This window comes from Podarcis erhardii (genome assembly GCF_964252035.2).
Source record: "Podarcis erhardii genome assembly, chromosome: 8".
In the NCBI taxonomy this organism is placed as follows: domain Eukaryota; kingdom Metazoa; phylum Chordata; class Lepidosauria; order Squamata; family Lacertidae; genus Podarcis; species Podarcis erhardii.
This window is the reverse complement of record NC_138499.1, coordinates 88150243-88168097: the sequence shown is the minus strand read 5'-3', so window position 1 is coordinate 88168097 and position 17855 is coordinate 88150243. Positions and strand designations below refer to the sequence as shown.

The 17855-nt window shown below is 41.1% G+C and overlaps 2 protein-coding genes and 1 pseudogene across 3 annotated transcripts in view; all 3 read left to right on the top strand.

Moving 5' to 3' along the window:
• Positions 1–17855, top strand: part of LOC309349232 (uncharacterized protein) — a 94160-nt gene that overhangs the window by 8179 nt on the left and 68126 nt on the right. The gene's annotated exons all lie outside the window — the stretch shown is intronic.
• On the top strand, positions 2954–7005 carry LOC309347828 (protocadherin beta-16-like). The gene is given in 3 exon segments (XM_081872680.1): positions 2954–5665; positions 5667–5832; positions 6129–7005. Coding segments are annotated over 3 exon segments (2454 nt in total). The 5' UTR covers positions 2954–3413; the 3' UTR covers positions 6165–7005.
• On the top strand, positions 9216–12115 carry LOC309347814 (protocadherin beta-16 pseudogene; annotated as a pseudogene). The gene has a single exon. The product of its transcript is annotated as a protocadherin beta-16 pseudogene (transcript).

Genomic DNA, 17855 nt, shown 5'->3' with positions numbered 1-17855 from the left:
AAAGCATTATGGATTTATTTAGACAATTTATACACAGCTTAAGGTGTAAACAAAACAAAAAGAAATAATTCAATTTGAATGGCATGGGGGGAGGAGGGTATTCCAGAGGGTTAGTGCCACTGTGGAGAAGGCTCATTTCTGCAATATTGCAAGGCAGCAATGCAATGGCCATGGATTAGAAGAATAACAACCTAGAAACAAACCAGTAACCAGTACAGTTCATTAAGAGCAGGGAAGACATGTATAATAAATGGAAGGACGGGTAACCAAGGATGAACACAGGCAAGTAGCTCTGAATTCTATGGGCAGTTGTCAGGAAAGCTAATGTTACGAAGGAGCTGAGGCTGGTGAGGAAGAAAAGGGGCTTTTCCAGGTAAGGATGGTGAAATGGCAACAGATGACAAAAAGAAGGCAGAACTGCTTATCTCCTGTTTTGCATTTATTGTCTCCCAAAGTGGAACTGTGTCCAACCCTACATAAGCAGCAGGACTGATGTCTGGGGTGCAGGACTGCAGTTCAAGATAGATTAGTAGTTGGTCAAGGATGACCTAGTTGTGTTAAATTAGTTCAAGTCTTCAGGGACAGATGAATTGCTGATAGTTTTTCAGAAACCCTCTGTCTATCAACAGTGATAAATTTTTGAGAGCAGGTGAGTTGTTACAGGCCTGGAGACAGGCAAATGTCACTCCAGTCTTAAAAAAGGGGGGAGATCTGGGAAATTTGAGACTATTCCATCTGACTTTGATTCTAAGGAAAATATTAGAAGATTACAAAGTAGTCATTTTATAAGCATATTGAAAACAATGCAGTGATTAGTAGAAGAGAACATGGATTTGTTAAAAATAAATCCCACCAGACTAATCTTATATCCATTTTTATTGGGGTACTAGCTTAGTGAATTTTGTGGATGCTCTGGATGCAATTTGCCTTGACTTCAGGAAAAAAATTAACAAAATCCATGATCTTTTGGTTAGCAGGTTACATATGGGCAAACTAGATGATCTGGTGGATTCATAGCTGGTTGGAAAACTGTAATCAAAGAGTGCTTATCAGTATTTCCGCATCAAATAAAAGTGTGGTTTTGAGTGGGGGGCAGCAGGGCTCTGTCCTGGGCCAGATACTCTACACCGTGATGTGATTTTATATTTATATTTATATTTATATTTATATTTATATTTATATTTATATTTATATTTATATTTATATTTATATTTATATTTATATTTATATTTATATTTATATTTATATTTATATTGAAAAGGTTTCAGTTATAAAGAAATAAAGTGATGCAAAGAAAAATAGAAGAATAGAAAAACAAACAGGCACAAAAATGTGTAGAAAATATATATGAATATATACAATATACGAAAAATACCCTAACCCATACATTCTTTTATCAGTTTGATGTGATTATTTGAATACATATGTATATATTAATAGTCTACTGCGTTTTGTATAAACTCATTCCAAATATTGTCGTATTTATCCAAACAAACCATTATATAAAAGTTCTGTGAACAGATGGAAGAAATCCTTACCAGATTTGCAGGTGGCACAAAAGTAAGAAGGGTAGTTAAGACCTCTTAAGACAGGAATAAAATTCAAAATAGCTGTGATAGGCAAACAAAAACAAAAAAAGCATGCAGACAAAATAGGCAATAAATAAAATGAAATTCATCTGGAGGATATCTAGTTTTGCAATTTTGTACATGTGGAAAGAATCTCATTCATGAAATTCATCACAAGCAGAACATGAGTCAGCAGGACTCTCCTCCCAGTCAAAAAAGTGGCAATTATTTCCAACTAATGGGAAGTAATAGTTCCAGGGTTTTTTTTACTACACTAGTTAGATCTCACATGGACTACTATGTCCAGTTCTGGACACCACACTTTAAGAATAACATAGATAGCCCCCTAGCATTCTGGCAGCAGGTGGGGGACTATCTTGTTGGATCTGTTTGTTGCAGATACTTTAGCTGTACATCTCCTGCATCAATGAAGGGCTTATACCGGATGATCTACAAGGATCCATCCATCTCTGTGGTGCACAGTTCTGTGATACTATGTACATAGTTCCCATTCTGAAGTTTTCCTACTCAGTAGGGTGTCTCATGTTTCTTGTTTAGCTTGAATGAATAAGTCAGTGAGACATAGAATCATAGAATTGAAGAGTTGGAAGGGATCAAACTCTTTCGGCAGTAATAACCAGCTGTACAAATATAAGATGAGCGATACATGGCTTATATTACATGTGAAAAGGATCTAGGGGTGTTAGTGGACCACAAACTTAACATTATGTGTGAAGCAGCAACAAATAAATAAATAAAAATAAAATAAAAGCTAATGGTATTCTAGGCTGCATCAACAGAAGTATAATGTCCAGATCAAGGGAAGCAATAGTACAACTCTCTTCTGACTTGTTCAGACCACACTTGGAACACTGTGTCCAGTTCTGGGTGTCACAATTTAAGAAGGATGTTGACCAGCTGGAATGTGTGCAGAGGAGGCCAACCAGTGTGATAAAAGATCTGGAAACCAAGCTTTATGAGGTATTGTTGAAGGAGCTGGGTATGTTTAGCCTGGAGAAGAGGAGACTGAGAGAAGATGACTGATAGCCATCTTCAAATATCTTAAGGGCTCTTACATGGAAGATGGAGCATACATTCCAGAGGGTAGGACCTGAACCGATGGCATCAAGTTACAAGAAAGGAGAGTCCAACGAAACATCAGGAAGAACTTTCTGACAGAGCTGTTCAACAGTCAGACTCCCTCAAGAGGCTGTGAGTTCTACCTTCCTGGGAGGTTTTTAAGCACAGGTTGGATGGCCATCTCTCATGGATGCTTTAGTTGAGATTCCTGCATTGCAGGGGGTGGGAATAGATGACCCTTGGTGTTGCTTCCAACTCAACAATTCTATGATTCCATGATTCTATCCCAAGGGTCAACTAGCCCAACCCCCTCCTGGGTGCAGGAAATATACATCTAAAGTGCCTTACTGACAACTCTGATATATAAAATACAGGTTATGAGAATACAACTTATGAAATATTATAAACATTGCTATAGAAGATTGTATTAATGCAGTTTGGAAAGTCACAAAGTCTACGTGAATCATATCATAGCTTGAGCACAAGGTGGTGCTGTTACACAACACAGAACAAATAATCAAGGAGCAGCAACTGCTCTCTGAAGTCTGTAACCACCAGACAAAGGAATCTCAACGAGAAAGGAATCAGATCACCATTACAAGCAAATCTATTGAAATTTAATGTGGAAATAGGCACCATATCCATTTCTAGATTTAAAAATACGAAAGTTTACCTTGCAAACTTACAATGGACAATCAACTTTGGCAGTTGTCTTAGAAAGAATCATCACGTGTTTCAGATCTGAGAGGAGAAGAAGCTGCGAATATGGAAATAAATCACAACAGCAGGCAAGTTGTGTCTTTTTTTCTATATCTCTGTGCATGTGTGGCAATGTGTGAGTCCCTTCGCTATGCAGTGGTGGAGGAAAAGAAAAGTGGGTCTCTGGTGGCAAATGTACTGAAGGATTTGAGAGTAGATGCAAAGGAGCTGACTGCTCGGAGAGCCCGGCTGGTTTCTAAGAGCTCCAAGCAGTATTTCCAGCTGGATCCTCATTCTGGGGATTTGATATTAAAGGACAAAATAGATCGAGAATCCCTGTGTGGTCAGAATGATCCTTGTCTTCTGTTCTCTGAAATCTTGCTGGAAAATCCATTGCAGCTGCATAGAATTGAAGTTCAGATAGAGGATGTGAATGATAATTCTCCCACATTTTCCACAAATCAAATCCTTTTTCAAATATCAGAGCACATTCCAACAAATACACGATTTCCTTTGGAGACAGCTCAGGATTCAGACCAAGGAGAAAATGCTATCCAGAGCTACACCCTTAGTCCTAATGAACATTTTAGGCTAGATGAGAAAAATCATACAGATACTGGTACCAACTATGCAGAACTGGTGTTAGAGAAACCATTAGACCGTGAGGTAAACCCACAGATTTCGCTTATTCTGTCAGCCATTGATGGAGGGATCCCCCAAAGGACTGGAACAGTGCAAATTATTGTTGACGTTCTGGATGCCAATGACAATGTGCCTCAGTTTGACCAATCTGTGTACAAAGTGAGACTAATGGAAAACAGCCCATTGGATACACAGATCACAAAGGTTGAAGCCACTGACAGGGATTTTGGTTCCTATGCTCACATCACTTACTTGTTCAGCCAAGTGCCACAAAATGTGATGAGATTGTTCAAGTTAAATAAACACACTGGAGAACTTACTCTAACAGGGACAATTGATTATGAAGAAAACACAAATTATGAGATGAACATCAAAGCCACAGATGGAGGAGGCCTTTCTGCTTACTGCAAAGTCATTGTAGAGATTGAGGATGAGAACGATAATGCTCCAGAGATTATCATCACTTCCATCACCAGTCCCTTACCTGAGGACTCTCCCCCAGACACAGTGGTGGCCCTTTTCAGTGTCACAGACGTGGACTCTGGAGACAGTGGCAGAACTGCCTGCACCACTGAAGTCAACCTGCCATTTGTGCTCAAACCCACCGAGAACAACTACTACCAGCTGGTGACCCAACAGCCACTGGACAGAGAACAAGCCTCTGAGTATAACATCACCATCACAGCCACAGACAGAGGCTCTCCCAGACTCACTTCCACAAGAATACTTCATGTTCAAATCTCAGATGTCAATGACAACCCTCCAGCGTTTGAAAAGCCATTCTATGAAATGCACCTAAGAGAAAACAACATTCCTGGTCTTCTGATCGGTTTCGTCCATGCTGTTGATCTGGACACAGCGCAGAATGCCAAAGTGACCTACTCGCTTTTGCCTGGGAAGGTCAATGATGGCCCCACATCCTCTTACATCTCCATCAACTCTGAAACGGGGAACCTGTATGCCATCCGGTCTCTGGATTATGAGGAAGTAAAAGATTTCCAGGTGACGGTGAGGGCTGTGGATTCAGGTTCCCCTCCACTGAGCTCAGAAGTTCCCATCCGCGTTCAGGTCGTGGATGAAAATGACAATGCCCCCTTCATCCTCTACCCTCTCCAGAATGGCACTTCCCCCTCAAATGACCTGGTTCCCCGAGGGGCAGAGACTGGCTACCTGGTCACCAAGGTGGTGGCTGTGGACAGGGATTCTGGCCAGAACTCTTGGCTTTCCTACCAGCTGCTGAAGGCCACAGAACCGGGTCTGTTCACAGTGGGGGCCCAGAATGGAGAAGTGACCACCCTGAGGCCGGTCAGCAACCGAGACAGCTTCAAGCAGAATCTGATTGTGGTGGTCCGAGACAACGGCCATCCTCCCCAGTCCACCTCTGCCACTCTCAGAATCCTTCTAGTGGACGGCTTCTCTGACCCTTATCTGAAAAGTGTGGCTCTCCCAAAGGAGGAAACAGTGGAGGAGGAAGACCCCAGCTTGACGATGTATCTGATCATCTGCTTGGCTGCCATCTCAAGCATCTTTCTCATTTCTGTAGTGGCGTTTGTTGTAATCAAGTTGCAGAAACGTGAAAAGTTCATAGGAACCTACAACTCTGCATCCAATTTCCCGGTGGGACCTGATTCCCAGGAGAACTCTGCGGATTCTGGTGCTGGATCTCTATCCCAGGCTTGAGGTGTGCTTAGCTGGTGGGTCTCTGAACAGCGAGTTCCGGTTTCTCAGGCCCCTGTTTCCTGTTTTCTCTATGGAGCCTCCTAACACTCAGCTGAATCCAAGGAGTTCCAATGATTCTGAAGGAGTCCCCAGTCATGCGGGTGAAAGTCAACATGGGGTTCAGGTGAGAGTACCATTTGAATCCCTTTTGTATGGTTTCATTTCAAACGGTATCTGCTACTTTCTTGATGAATACTATCCTTTGTTTCTTCCAGATTAAATGAAACATAACCTCAAGTATTCCTCTCAAAACATCAGAAATAATAATTTCTTATTTTCTTCTGTTTGAGTACTATGCTGTATTTTCCATATAAATATCATATTGATCTTTCACATTATTCACATTATGTGATTATGTGATACCTTACTACATGAGTTTATATATCACTATGAATACTATTCCCTTTCTCTTCTCAATAGAAGTGGCCAGTCGATGACATATTGCCGAAAAACTGAGAGGGATATAATTGACTCTTTGGAGAAAATATACAATATTGCAACTGAGGGAGAACCTCCATGTTTTATTTCTATTGAAAAACTGCATATTGTTACAGTTCTTCTTTAGAAAATATATCTGCATAGTGCATTCTAAGATTAAAAGATCGCCATGCTTACGGATGGCTCACAAAATGTCAGCATTTTAAAGTGCATTTATTCTAATATACACATTTTTGTATGCAATTTCCCTTAATATAATGCAATGTTTATGCATTTCTATTCACACTTTCCCTGATATACACATTTCTGCACACATTTTTTGCTTGGAAAATTGCACTGCAAAATTTGGGGAAGTACGGATTTTGAAGGACAGTTGTGTTTCAAATCTCAAATAGTTTTTGGAAGTGTGGGTTAGGTGGTGAACTAAATTTCTCCCCCTCCCTTATGCTTAACAGGACTAAAAAGAAACAGACTGAAATACATGTAAGCAATGAGAGGTTTTTAACAAGAAGCAAGCCTTCATCTTTATGGGCATATTATCATAATTTCCCCCAACATTTCCAGGGTACTTTCCTTGTAGCGAAATAATCTGCTATGAACAGAATACCAGTAAAGCAAAGCCTTTTCTGTTAGGTATATTGTTATGTACTGAAGTTCTCACCCTGGGCCAGCAGGGGGATACTGTAGATAGTTATGCAAATAAGGGATCGAAAGTGACGTTCAGTGATTGGATAGTTTTAGAAAATTGTTACAGTTACGCTGTACTGGAGCTCTATATAAGCAGGCTGGCTGAACTCTTCAGCTCAGTTCTATCCTGGCCTGTGAATAAACAAGAGCTGTTTGAAGAATCGCTGTGTTGTCTTCTAAGTTCACCCACAACTTAACATATATCATTCAATGAGTATCCATTCGAAGAATACAGAATTGGTGGGGAGGCTTATTCGAGTTTCTGTCTGCAGACCATGAATATAAAATAGAGTGTAAAATGTAAAGTGCCTTTTGGACACCCCTTTTCTTTGTATTTGTGGCTTTGAGGACAGCAGCTCTCATTCCAAAATCAGAAGTAAAGGTAGAAGGGCTTCATAAACTGTTCATTTGCAAGACAACCATAGGATGAAAAACAACCACAGCAGTAAGAAAGGCAAACAAACAGTGCATTTTAAAATAAGGGCATAACAAAATCCCTGAACAGAAATAGCTAATAAATATAGACTCAGAAGAACGCATCTTCCTTTTAATAATTGTGGCCTAGTTTTTATTGCTACAACAAGGAACTTGGCTATATTTTCCTCTCTTCTTAGGGTTGGAGTCTATCCTTAAAACTGAAATACAGAATGCCTCTGCATTTCCTAAATGTAGAGAAAGTGTTGGTGAGATAAACTGGGATCTCATTTCCCTATAAAATGCAGTATAGGAGAATATGAGCAGATGTTTCGACTGAACCATTTTTGCAAGGGCAAACTCTCAAGCGCCAAAGCAACCTTGTAAGCTGACTTATACAAAGTCAGTGATATAACTGTTGATGCCAAAGCACCCAACCTAGCCATTGGAAACCACCTTTTGTATCTAGGGGTATTTAATATTTAAATACCAAGCAAGTTGATAATTACTACTAGGTTGCAGACTAAGGTAAAGTGGTATGCAAACTCCTTTTGTCAGGGCTAATGAATTTTGCAAGTTAAGATCCTGAAGTCTGTGTTAACCCAAGTGGAAGTAGATCGGGTAGTAAATAGGCAGAGGTTTTAACACCATTGTTGGTTTTGTTAGCCAAAAACAGAAGTACCGTATTTATCAAACAAAGCCAGGGATAGGTAGCCCAAACCTGCTGAAGTCAAGATAAATATAGGCAAAGCTAGGAACTGACTGCTATTGTTTTCTATGAACAAATGCCTGCTTCGGTTGTAAGACTACATTGGAGACACATCTTGGAACACAGAAAAGTATTTCTTGGTTTCTCAAAGAAGTGGTTTGCGTCGTCTAAGGATTCATTAATCCCCAGCATTCAATCTTGAACTCCATACATAATCTTGGTAAATACCTTCAAAACTGAAGCTGTATGATGACCGCCTTTTGTATAGTATAACCTCAGTAGTGCAAGCAAGACTATTCAGTGCAGACAATACAGTGTTTTGTATCTGATGCGACCGGGGAAACAATGGACCAAAAAGTAATTCCAGTATTTAAAATTATTGACTTGTACTACTACATACATGCTCACTGACGGCTCAATTATATTTTTCTTTGGAAAAATAATCACTTTTTGTTTTATCATAGTTGACTGCCAACTGTTCAGTCTTGCAGTAGCTTGAGAATTTAGACTTCAATCTTTTCAGATTAACCTAAAGTTGTGAAGGGTAGTACAGCATGATCTGTATATGAATGAATGAATGAATCTTTATTTGCATCAGCCATCGGCCATCAAAACAAAACATCAATACAAATAGTGGATCTTATTCCAATTGCCCCAGCTAAAAACCTTGCAATCTTTGCTGTCACCTGCTCATCTTGATCTGCCAAGAGAAAACACACTGTGGCAGTGGCTGGGTGACCGAGAATGGACAATAAAAGAGGGGTGATAACCTCGTCTCTCAAGTCTTCATAAAGAGTGCAAGCCAGAAGGGCACCACTGATTTGTTACTGCCATCTCCACAGGGACATGATCTGTATATAGAACCAATGACATTTCTGTACCAGTCAATATAGAGAAGTGGTAGACTTGAGCATATTGTTCAGGAAAGAGATCATTCAAATAAATATTAAAAACAAAGGGGCTAGAAAACATCTCTATGTTACCCTACATGCAGACCCTCCAAGTTTCCCTATCTTACAACCCTGATTTCGTTGGATCCCAGAATGTCCCACTTTTCTTTAGGATGACCCTACTTTCATTGGAGAAATGTTGGCGGGTATACACATGCCATTAGAATGGGGTTCCTAACATCACCCTTGGAATTACATCTAACCTGCACCTTTGAACTGCTGTATAGCTGCCTTTTTTATTATTCAGCCACATGGTGGCAGCAGAGGCATATGCATTGATTGGAACTCAGGATTTTGTTTTGTGAAAAATCCCTCCGGAAGATCACAGGAATATGTGAAACAAGAAGACAGCTAAGAAGACGGTCTGTGAGAAAATATATAATATTCAGTACAGCAAAGCCATCAGCACTGCAGCAACAAATTTACTTCCCCAACAGCAGAGATGGTCAGTGGATGAGAGTCAGAAAGTGTCTATTTTGGCCAGAAATTGAAGAGGCAAACCTTGAACCATGGGAGACAGCTTCAGGAGAAAACAAGGTCTGTATCTTCTTCTTTTCCTTTGTTTCCCTGGAGCATTGTGTGTTTCAAGTCATTATTCTGTGCCTGAAGAAAAGAAAACTGGGTCTTCGGTGGTTAATGTGCTGGAGGATTTGAAATTGGGAAAAGGAGAGCTCTCTGCTCGCAGAGCCCAGCTAGTGTCCAAAAGTGCTAAGCAATACTTCCACCTTGATACCCACTCTGGGGATCTGCTGATAAGCGAAAAAATAGACCGAGAAGCTTTATGTGGGCAAACTGATCCTTGCTTACTTCTCTCACAAATTGTGCTGGAAAACCCATTAGAGCTCCACAGTATTGTAGTCAAGATAGAAGATGTGAATGATAATGTCCCCAAATTCTCTACAAAGGAATTTGATCTGGAAATTCCTGAAAATGTCTCTCCAAATACACATTTCCCATTGGAATCTGCCCAAGATGAGGACCTGGGTAGAAATAACATCCAAAACTACACTCTCAGTCCCAATGAACATTTCCGCCTCGATGTTAAAAGTGAAGAGGATGGAAACAAGCATGTGGATCTTGTCCTGGAGAAGCCACTGGACAGGGAGAAGGACTCACACTTTGGTCTGACTCTCACAGCTGTGGATGGAGGGGAGCCACAAAGAACAGGCACAGTTAAAATAAATATTGATGTTCTTGACATCAATGATAATTCCCCACAGTTTACTCATTCTGAATATAAAGTAAAGTTAAAGGAAAACAGCCCACGGGGCACTCTGGTCTTCAAAGTGGGAGCTACAGATTTGGATTTTGGCTCAAATGCACAGATCACCTACTCATTCCACCGGATGCCTAAAAAAATATACAATTTATTCCACCTAAATGAAATCACTGGGGAAATCACTGTTTTAGGTCAAGTTGATTTTGAAAAAGAAACCAGGTATGACATGAAAATTAGAGCAACAGATGTAGGGGGCCTTTCAGGGCACTGCAAGGTTCTGGTAGAGATTGAGGATGTGAATGACAATGTCCCTGAAGTGTCTGTCATATCCATCACTAGTCCTTTGGCAGAGGATTCTCCTCTAGAGACACTTGTGGCTCTCTTCACTGTCACAGATCGAGACTCTGGTGATAATGGCAGAACCATGTGCTCTGTGGAGACAAATCTTCCCTTTGTCTTAAAACCCACAATGGATAACTATTACCAGCTTGTGGTCCAAAGCTCCCTTGACAGAGAGAAAATCTCGGAATATAATATCACCATCACAGCTGTTGACCAGGGCTCCCCCAGGCTCACTTCAACAAGAATTATTAATGTTCAGATCTCAGATGTCAATGACAATCCTCCAGTATTTGAAAAGTCTTCATGTGAAATGCAGATACAGGAAAACAATATTCCAGGACTGCTCATTGGCTCAGTCCGTGCTGCTGATCTGGACACCGAGAAGAATGCCAAGGTCACCTACTCCCTTTTGCCTGGGAAGGTCACTGATGGCCTTGTGGCCTCTTACATCTCGGTCAACTCTGAAAGCGGAAATCTGTATGCCCTCCGATCTCTGGATTACGAGCAGATCAAAGATTTCACAGTGACGGTGAGGGCTACAGATGGAGGGTCTCCTCCCCTCAGCTCAGAAGTTACTGTCCGAGTCATTGTCATAGACGAAAACGACAACGCTCCCTTCTTCCTCTACCCTCTTCAGAACAGCACATCCCCCTGCAATGAGCTGGTCCCCAAGTCGGTGGAGGCCGGCTACCTGGTCACCAAGGTGGTGGCTGTGGATGGAGATTCTGGCCAGAACTCGTGGCTTTCCTATGAGCTGCTGAAGGCCACAGACCCTGGTCTTTTCAGCATAGGAGCCCAGAATGGGGAAGTGAGAACCAGGAGAGTCCTGAGCGAGCGAGACACCAGCAAGCAGAGACTCCTGATAGTGGTCAGGGACAACGGGCTCCCTCCCCAGAGCAGCACTGCCATGCTCCATGTCCTTCCCGTGGGTGGCTTTTCGGATCCTTATATGAAGGCTGTGGAGGTCAGTAAAGAGGAGCACGAAGAAGATGGGACCTTGACCTTGTACTTGGTGATCTGCCTGGCTGCCGTCTCCTTTGTGTTCCTCGTTTGCATTGTTTCCTTTGCTGCCATCAAGATCTGCAGGAGGGATCCCAGGGAAAGTTTTATCGCTGCCCCTCCTCACTTCCCACCTGCCAGACCCGACATCCCAGAGAACTGTGGCGATTCTCAGAGCGGGTCTCTTTCCAGGAGCTACCACTACGATGTGTGCTTAACCGGTGGGTCCTTGAGCAGCGAGTTCAGGTTCCTCAGGCCCCTCATTCCTGTATTTTCTGTGGAGGACCCAAACCTCAATGTGAACCAGACCCCTCCTTCTACTTCCCAAGATATTCCTGATTCTTTGGAGAGCAGGAAGCCAATGGAACAGGTGAGAGTGATTAGTGTTTTTAATACAAATAGAAAAAATGAAATCATCTTCTCATTTATCTCCATATTATTCTGTCTTGAAATGATTCATAGTGGCTTGATTGAAAATTGGATTTGGAGTTTTGTGGGGGGGGGGGGTGGAATTCACTCAGCACCTGCCATCTTTCTAGCTGGTTCAGCTTTTCTATTCCCTACCTCCTCTTTCGTCCACCCATCACTTATTCAAGACAATTCTTTCACATGTATCGTTCAGCTTTTATGTGAGTCTTTTTGCACATAACTGTTAGTTTATATAGATGCATGTATGAAACTTTATAGGACCAGAGTTCCCAGATACCTATACACAATGTTTAGAAATGCACTTACATTAAGAGAGAGATATAATCCACACTTTTATTGCAGCTGTCATACTTGATGCATATGTAGTGGAACCATCCTAAGCTTTCAGTTGTATATTCTTTGAATCTTATGAATCTTTCCTGTCACTAATATGTGTGAGCACCTATTTGGTTTCATTTGAGCAAGAGGACTCTGACCCAAGCCGGTGTAAGCCACAGGGAAACATAGGTACATAGGTAACTGCCTTATATTGAATCAAACCATTGGTCCATACAGCTCAGTATTGTCTACAGCCTACACTGACTGGCCGCCAGTTTTCAAGGCAGGTTTCTCCTCACCCTGCCTGGAGATGCCAGTGTAGATTGAAGCAAGGACCTTCTGCCTACAAAGCAGGTGTTCTACCACTGAACTACTGCCCTTCCCCTGGAACTTCTGCTGGGTTTCTACCAATCCCTCCTTTGTTTCCCAGGTAACTGCAGCACTGCCTGCACTGAACCCTCTAAAGATGTGAAAGAATTAGATAAAGTATTGCTGTCTCCAAAGAATCACTTCCACAAAGTAGGCTGACATCCCTCCAGTCCCCGCAGGAAAATTGCACAATCCTTGCTCTCCAAGGAAAGTACTCTGAAACAAAGATTATCAGGAATGCAAACGAGTACTTGGCAAGACAGCAAAATCTAAATGAAAACTCTAGGCTGTGCTTGATCCCTAATATGAAGAGTCAAATATGATTGAATAATCTTACCTGCTCACCCACTTCCATCCCGGTGGTCTCTGGTCCTTTCTTGGAAAATATGGAAATGTCTGCTGCCACAGATGTTATAAGAGGTATGATGATGAAATGCATATCTCCATGAGTTCAGAGCTACGTAAACTTGGAAGTCTCTCTCTAAAACATCAGCAGACGTGGCACATTCATCTGACACGCAGGCAAAAGCAAATGAAAGCTTATTTATTCAATAATCACTCCAACCCACTGCAAACCATTCCTCTGGGTTCACTCTACATTTGGAGGATGGAATGGGATCATGCTGCTGGTCGTGACACTGACATCACTGTGTGCTTCTGGTCCATCTGCATCTTCTCCAGCCACAGTGCTGAAGGTCTGAAAATGGGCACCTGCACGTGGAATGGTGTGTGTGCTTAGGTGCTCCACGTGACTTCAGATTTTGCTAGTGCAGGGTTTCTAATCATATGGAGTACCTAGATGTGTCCTGCTGTGTAGCTCTGCTGGCTCCACCTTCTGACATCTTTCAAGGGATAGATGGGGAAATATCTTTGACTCGGGATTTTTTCAAATCATCAGTAGGAATCTGCACAAACTTGTACTTTCCCAGTCTTATTTGAGAAGTGGGCTTTTGGGGGGGAGGGGCTCTTATTTTGTTTTCTTTTTTCCATTTTTTATTATTTTTGAAATAATAATTACAGCTGTAGGTAAAGAGCCATGTTTTATGTTGTTTTTATTTAGCTTTCCAGCAGTTTTATTTGGCTGTTGCTTTGGCTGTTTTGGATCCCCAAAACAGGGTTTCCCCGTGAGTAGGGGAGGCGCAAAAGGTGCCAGCCGAATCCCAGGTTCACAAGCTCTTCCCGCTTGTGATTTCAATGGGTCTCCGCCTTTGCAGTGGCGGTCAGACCCTGTTTTTCACGGAGTAAGTTCTTCCCAATCGGAGGAGCTCAGCCATTGCCGGAGGCGCCAACCCGGAAGTCAGGAATCCTGTCATTGTCAATTAAAGAGTGACAGAGCGTCACTTTAAATTAGGAAGCAGGGGATTTTGACTTGGCGTGTAAAATAATTCTATAGCTCAGTCAGCACTCTGATAAGGAGTATAAATATATTTTAGAACAATTTAAAAATCTCTGGAGGACCCTGTAGTCTGCTTTCACTACAGATTTTAAAGAAGATCAGAAGCAGAAGCTTTTTAGATTTGGTTGGAAAGGACACCTGCAATGTCCATTTTTTCCCAACTGCAGCTCAAAGGAAAGCCTGCTATAGCGGATCCCACCACTGCCACCAAAATGTAGCAGATCCCACTGCTGTATACTAATTATGTAACGGATCCCACCATTGTATAACAATTGCGGCAGATCCCACCTACATACCCACTCTATAATATATATATTTTCAACCACCACAGGTTATCTTTTTGGATTTAGTGTGTGTGGGGGGGATTAGATACTTGGAGACTCAGGCAGAAGTTGATCAAATGAGAAATATTTAACAGAACAAAGTGATTAAAACAAAGGATGTATCAGTAGATAATGTTCTTTCAGTAAACATTCAACCTGTTAATAATAATACTCAATCTAATGGAGGTTACAGGTGTCTAATAAGGCACAGCTTCTTTTAAACTTCAGTTGCTTACGTTCAGTTATTACGCTTGAGGTAGGTGTTGTAGGTTTCTAGATTAAACGGTAAATGCTCAGCTTTTTTCGAGTTATTTCACTTCAGTTTCTTAACTTAGTTGTTGCATGGGTGTTACAGCTTAATACTTTGGTTCTTAAACAAGGTGGTACTTCTGTCAGTCTTCCAACCTTTTATCAATCACACTTTGTTTTTTTATTATGATACAATTAATACAATACATAAAAATAAGGCAATATAACATATATCTCAACATAGTTTCACCACTTCTTTGGACTTCCTCTCATCTCCCGCTCCTACCTTCATTCCAATAAAATTTTGCCAGCAATTTATCATCTTGATTCCACTCTTATTATCTAACTTTCTAATCTCCAACACCCTATAACCAAATCTTAATAATTTAAATATAATCTAATAATTGTTCAAAAAAAAATATTCTTAAATAGCTTATCCTCATTACTCCATCTAGTTTAGTGGTGCCAAATTATTTATGATCCAGCATCCTTCTTAACATTCAACCAAATTACAATGTTTTTGCAAATAAATCTTAAATTTCTTCTTCCATCCTCTCCTCCCCCAGGTCTCGGATTCTGCCAGTCATCTCGGCCAGTTCCATGTAGCCTATCAGTTGCATCTGCCATTCTTCCAGTGTGGGTAGATCTTGGGTTTTCCAGTATTTAGCGATGAGTATCCTTGCTGCCATTGTTGCATACAGAAAAAAAGTTCGGTCCTTCTTTGTCACCCTCTGACCGACAATGCCCAAAAGGAAGGCCTCTGGTTTCTTAAGAAAGGTATACTGAAATACCTTTTTCAGCTCATTATATATCATTTCCCAAAAGGCCTTCACTTTAGGACAGGTCCACCAGAGGTGAAAGAATGTTCCTTCATTCTCTTTGCATTTCCAACATTTATTATCAGACAAATGATATATTTTTGCAAGTTTGACTGGGGTCATGTACCATCTATATATCATTTTCATAACATTTTCTTTCAAAGCATTACATGCAGTGAAATTCAACCCAGTGGTCCACAACCTTTCCCAGTCCTCAAACATAATATTATGCCCAATATCCTGTGCCCATTTTATCATAGCCGATTTGACCATTTCATCTTGTGTGTTCCATTTTAACAACAAGTTATACATTCTTGAGAGTACCTTAGTCCTAGGTTCTAACAGTTCTGTTTCCAACTTCGATTTCTCCACCTGGAACCCTAACTTTTTGTCATTTTTAAAAGCTTCTTTAATCTGAGCGTAATGTAACCAGTCTCGCACTTTATCCTTCATTTTCTCCAAACTCTGCAGTTTCCAATTGTCTCCGTCTTTTTCTAATATCTCCCAATATTTTGGCCATTTGGCCTCCATATTGAGTCTTTTTCGGGCCTTAGCTTCCAAAGGTGAGAGCCACCTTGGAGTTTTGTTTTCCAACAAGTCTTTATATTTTGTCCAGACATTAAACACTGCTTTTCTGACAATATGGTTCTTAAAGGCCTTATTGATCTTAACCTTATCATACCATAAATATGCATGCCAACCAAAAGCATTGTTAAAACCTTCCAAATCCAATACGTCAGTATCTTTGAGAAGTAGCCAGTCTTTTAGCCAGCAGAAAGCTGCTGACTCGTAATACAGCCTTAAGTCTGGCAGGGCAAAGCCCCCTCTTTCTTTCGCATCAGTTAATATCTTAAACTTAATTCTGGGCTTTTTGCCCTGCCAGACAAACTTGGAAATGTCTCTCTGCCACTTCCGGAAGCACTCTGTTTTGTCCACAATCTGTAGTGTTTGAAACAAAAACAGCATTTTTGGCAATACATTCATCTTGATAGCAGCAATTCGGCCTAACAAAGAAAGTTTCAATTTTGTCCAGCTGTCTAAGTCTCTCTTAATTTCTGACCAGCATTTTTCATAATTGTCCTTAAATAGACTCAGATTTTTTGCTGTTATGTTTACCCCTAGGTACTTTACTTTTTTAACCACATTTAGTTCTGTCTCTCTCTGAAACCGTTCTGACTCTGTATCTGTCAAATTTTTTTCCAATACCTTAGTTTTCTGTTTGTTTAATTTGAATCCCGCCACCCGACCAAAGTCTTGAATCAATTGTAGTACTCTTTTCGTACTAGATTCTGGCTCCTGCAGGGTCAAAACTAGGTCATCTGCAAAAGCTTTAAGTTTATATTGTTTCTCTCCGACCTGAATTCCTTCCACCAACCGGTCCCCTCTAATCATATTCAAGAGCACCTCCAGAACCGAGATAAATAACAATGGGGAGATAGGACAGCCTTGTCGTGTTCCTTTTTCAATTTTGAACTCTTCTGTAACCACATTGTTAACTATCAATTTAGCCTTTTGTTCTGAATAAATTGCGTCAATCCCATTTTCAAAACCCCGTCCCACTCCCATCCCTTCTAAATTTCCCTTCATAAATTTCCAAGAAATATTGTCAAAGGCCTTCTCCGCGTCTATAAAAATTAGCACTGCTTTTGTATTAATATTTGTTTGCAAGAGTTCCAAAATATCAATAATGTTCCTTGTGTTAGCAAACAAATGTCTACCTGGGAGAAAGCCTGCCTGGTCCTTGTGAATTACTTCATTTAAAACTTTTTTCAGTCTACTTGCCAAAATGTCTGCAAATATTTTATAATCCACATTTAAGAGAGAGATAGGACGGTAGTTCTTGAGTTGTGTCTTTTCAGTTTCCGATTTTGGTATCAATGTGATAAAAGCTTCTTTCCACGATTCCGGCGCCTTCTTCCCCTCCATAATTTCATTGCTAACCTCCATCAGTGGTTTATCAATCACACTTTGAAATACTTCTAGCAGTATTAACAGATGCAGGAGATCACCACACCCCTCTTAAATGGCTTGGGATTCTTCTCTATCTAGAAGATCTCTCTCCTCCTGGGTGAAATGAGACCCAAGTAGTCTGTATCCTCCTCACAGCTTCTACTTCTCCTGGCTCAAACTCAGCCCTCCAGCGAACTCCTCTTAAACCAACTTTCCATTTCCATTTCCATCTCCATCTCCATCTCCATCTCCATCTCCATCTAACCACTCCCTCAGAAATGGCTCCTTTTATTCCCCACCCCCTCAGGCTTCGCTGTCATGGTAGCCAATCAGAGAGAGGCTCCAGCCCTCTGGTGGAATTCTGAGGTACTGCACCACCAGACTCTGGTCTGGCTCTGCTGTCCATCACACCTGCCTCTGCCCTGAGCCATCTGCAGATGCTAGAGAACCCAGAAGAAGGGAAAGTATTTGTGGCAACTGCACTTAAAAAGGTATCTAGTATGCCAAGCCAGTAGCTGCAGTTGTCGGTTTTGATGG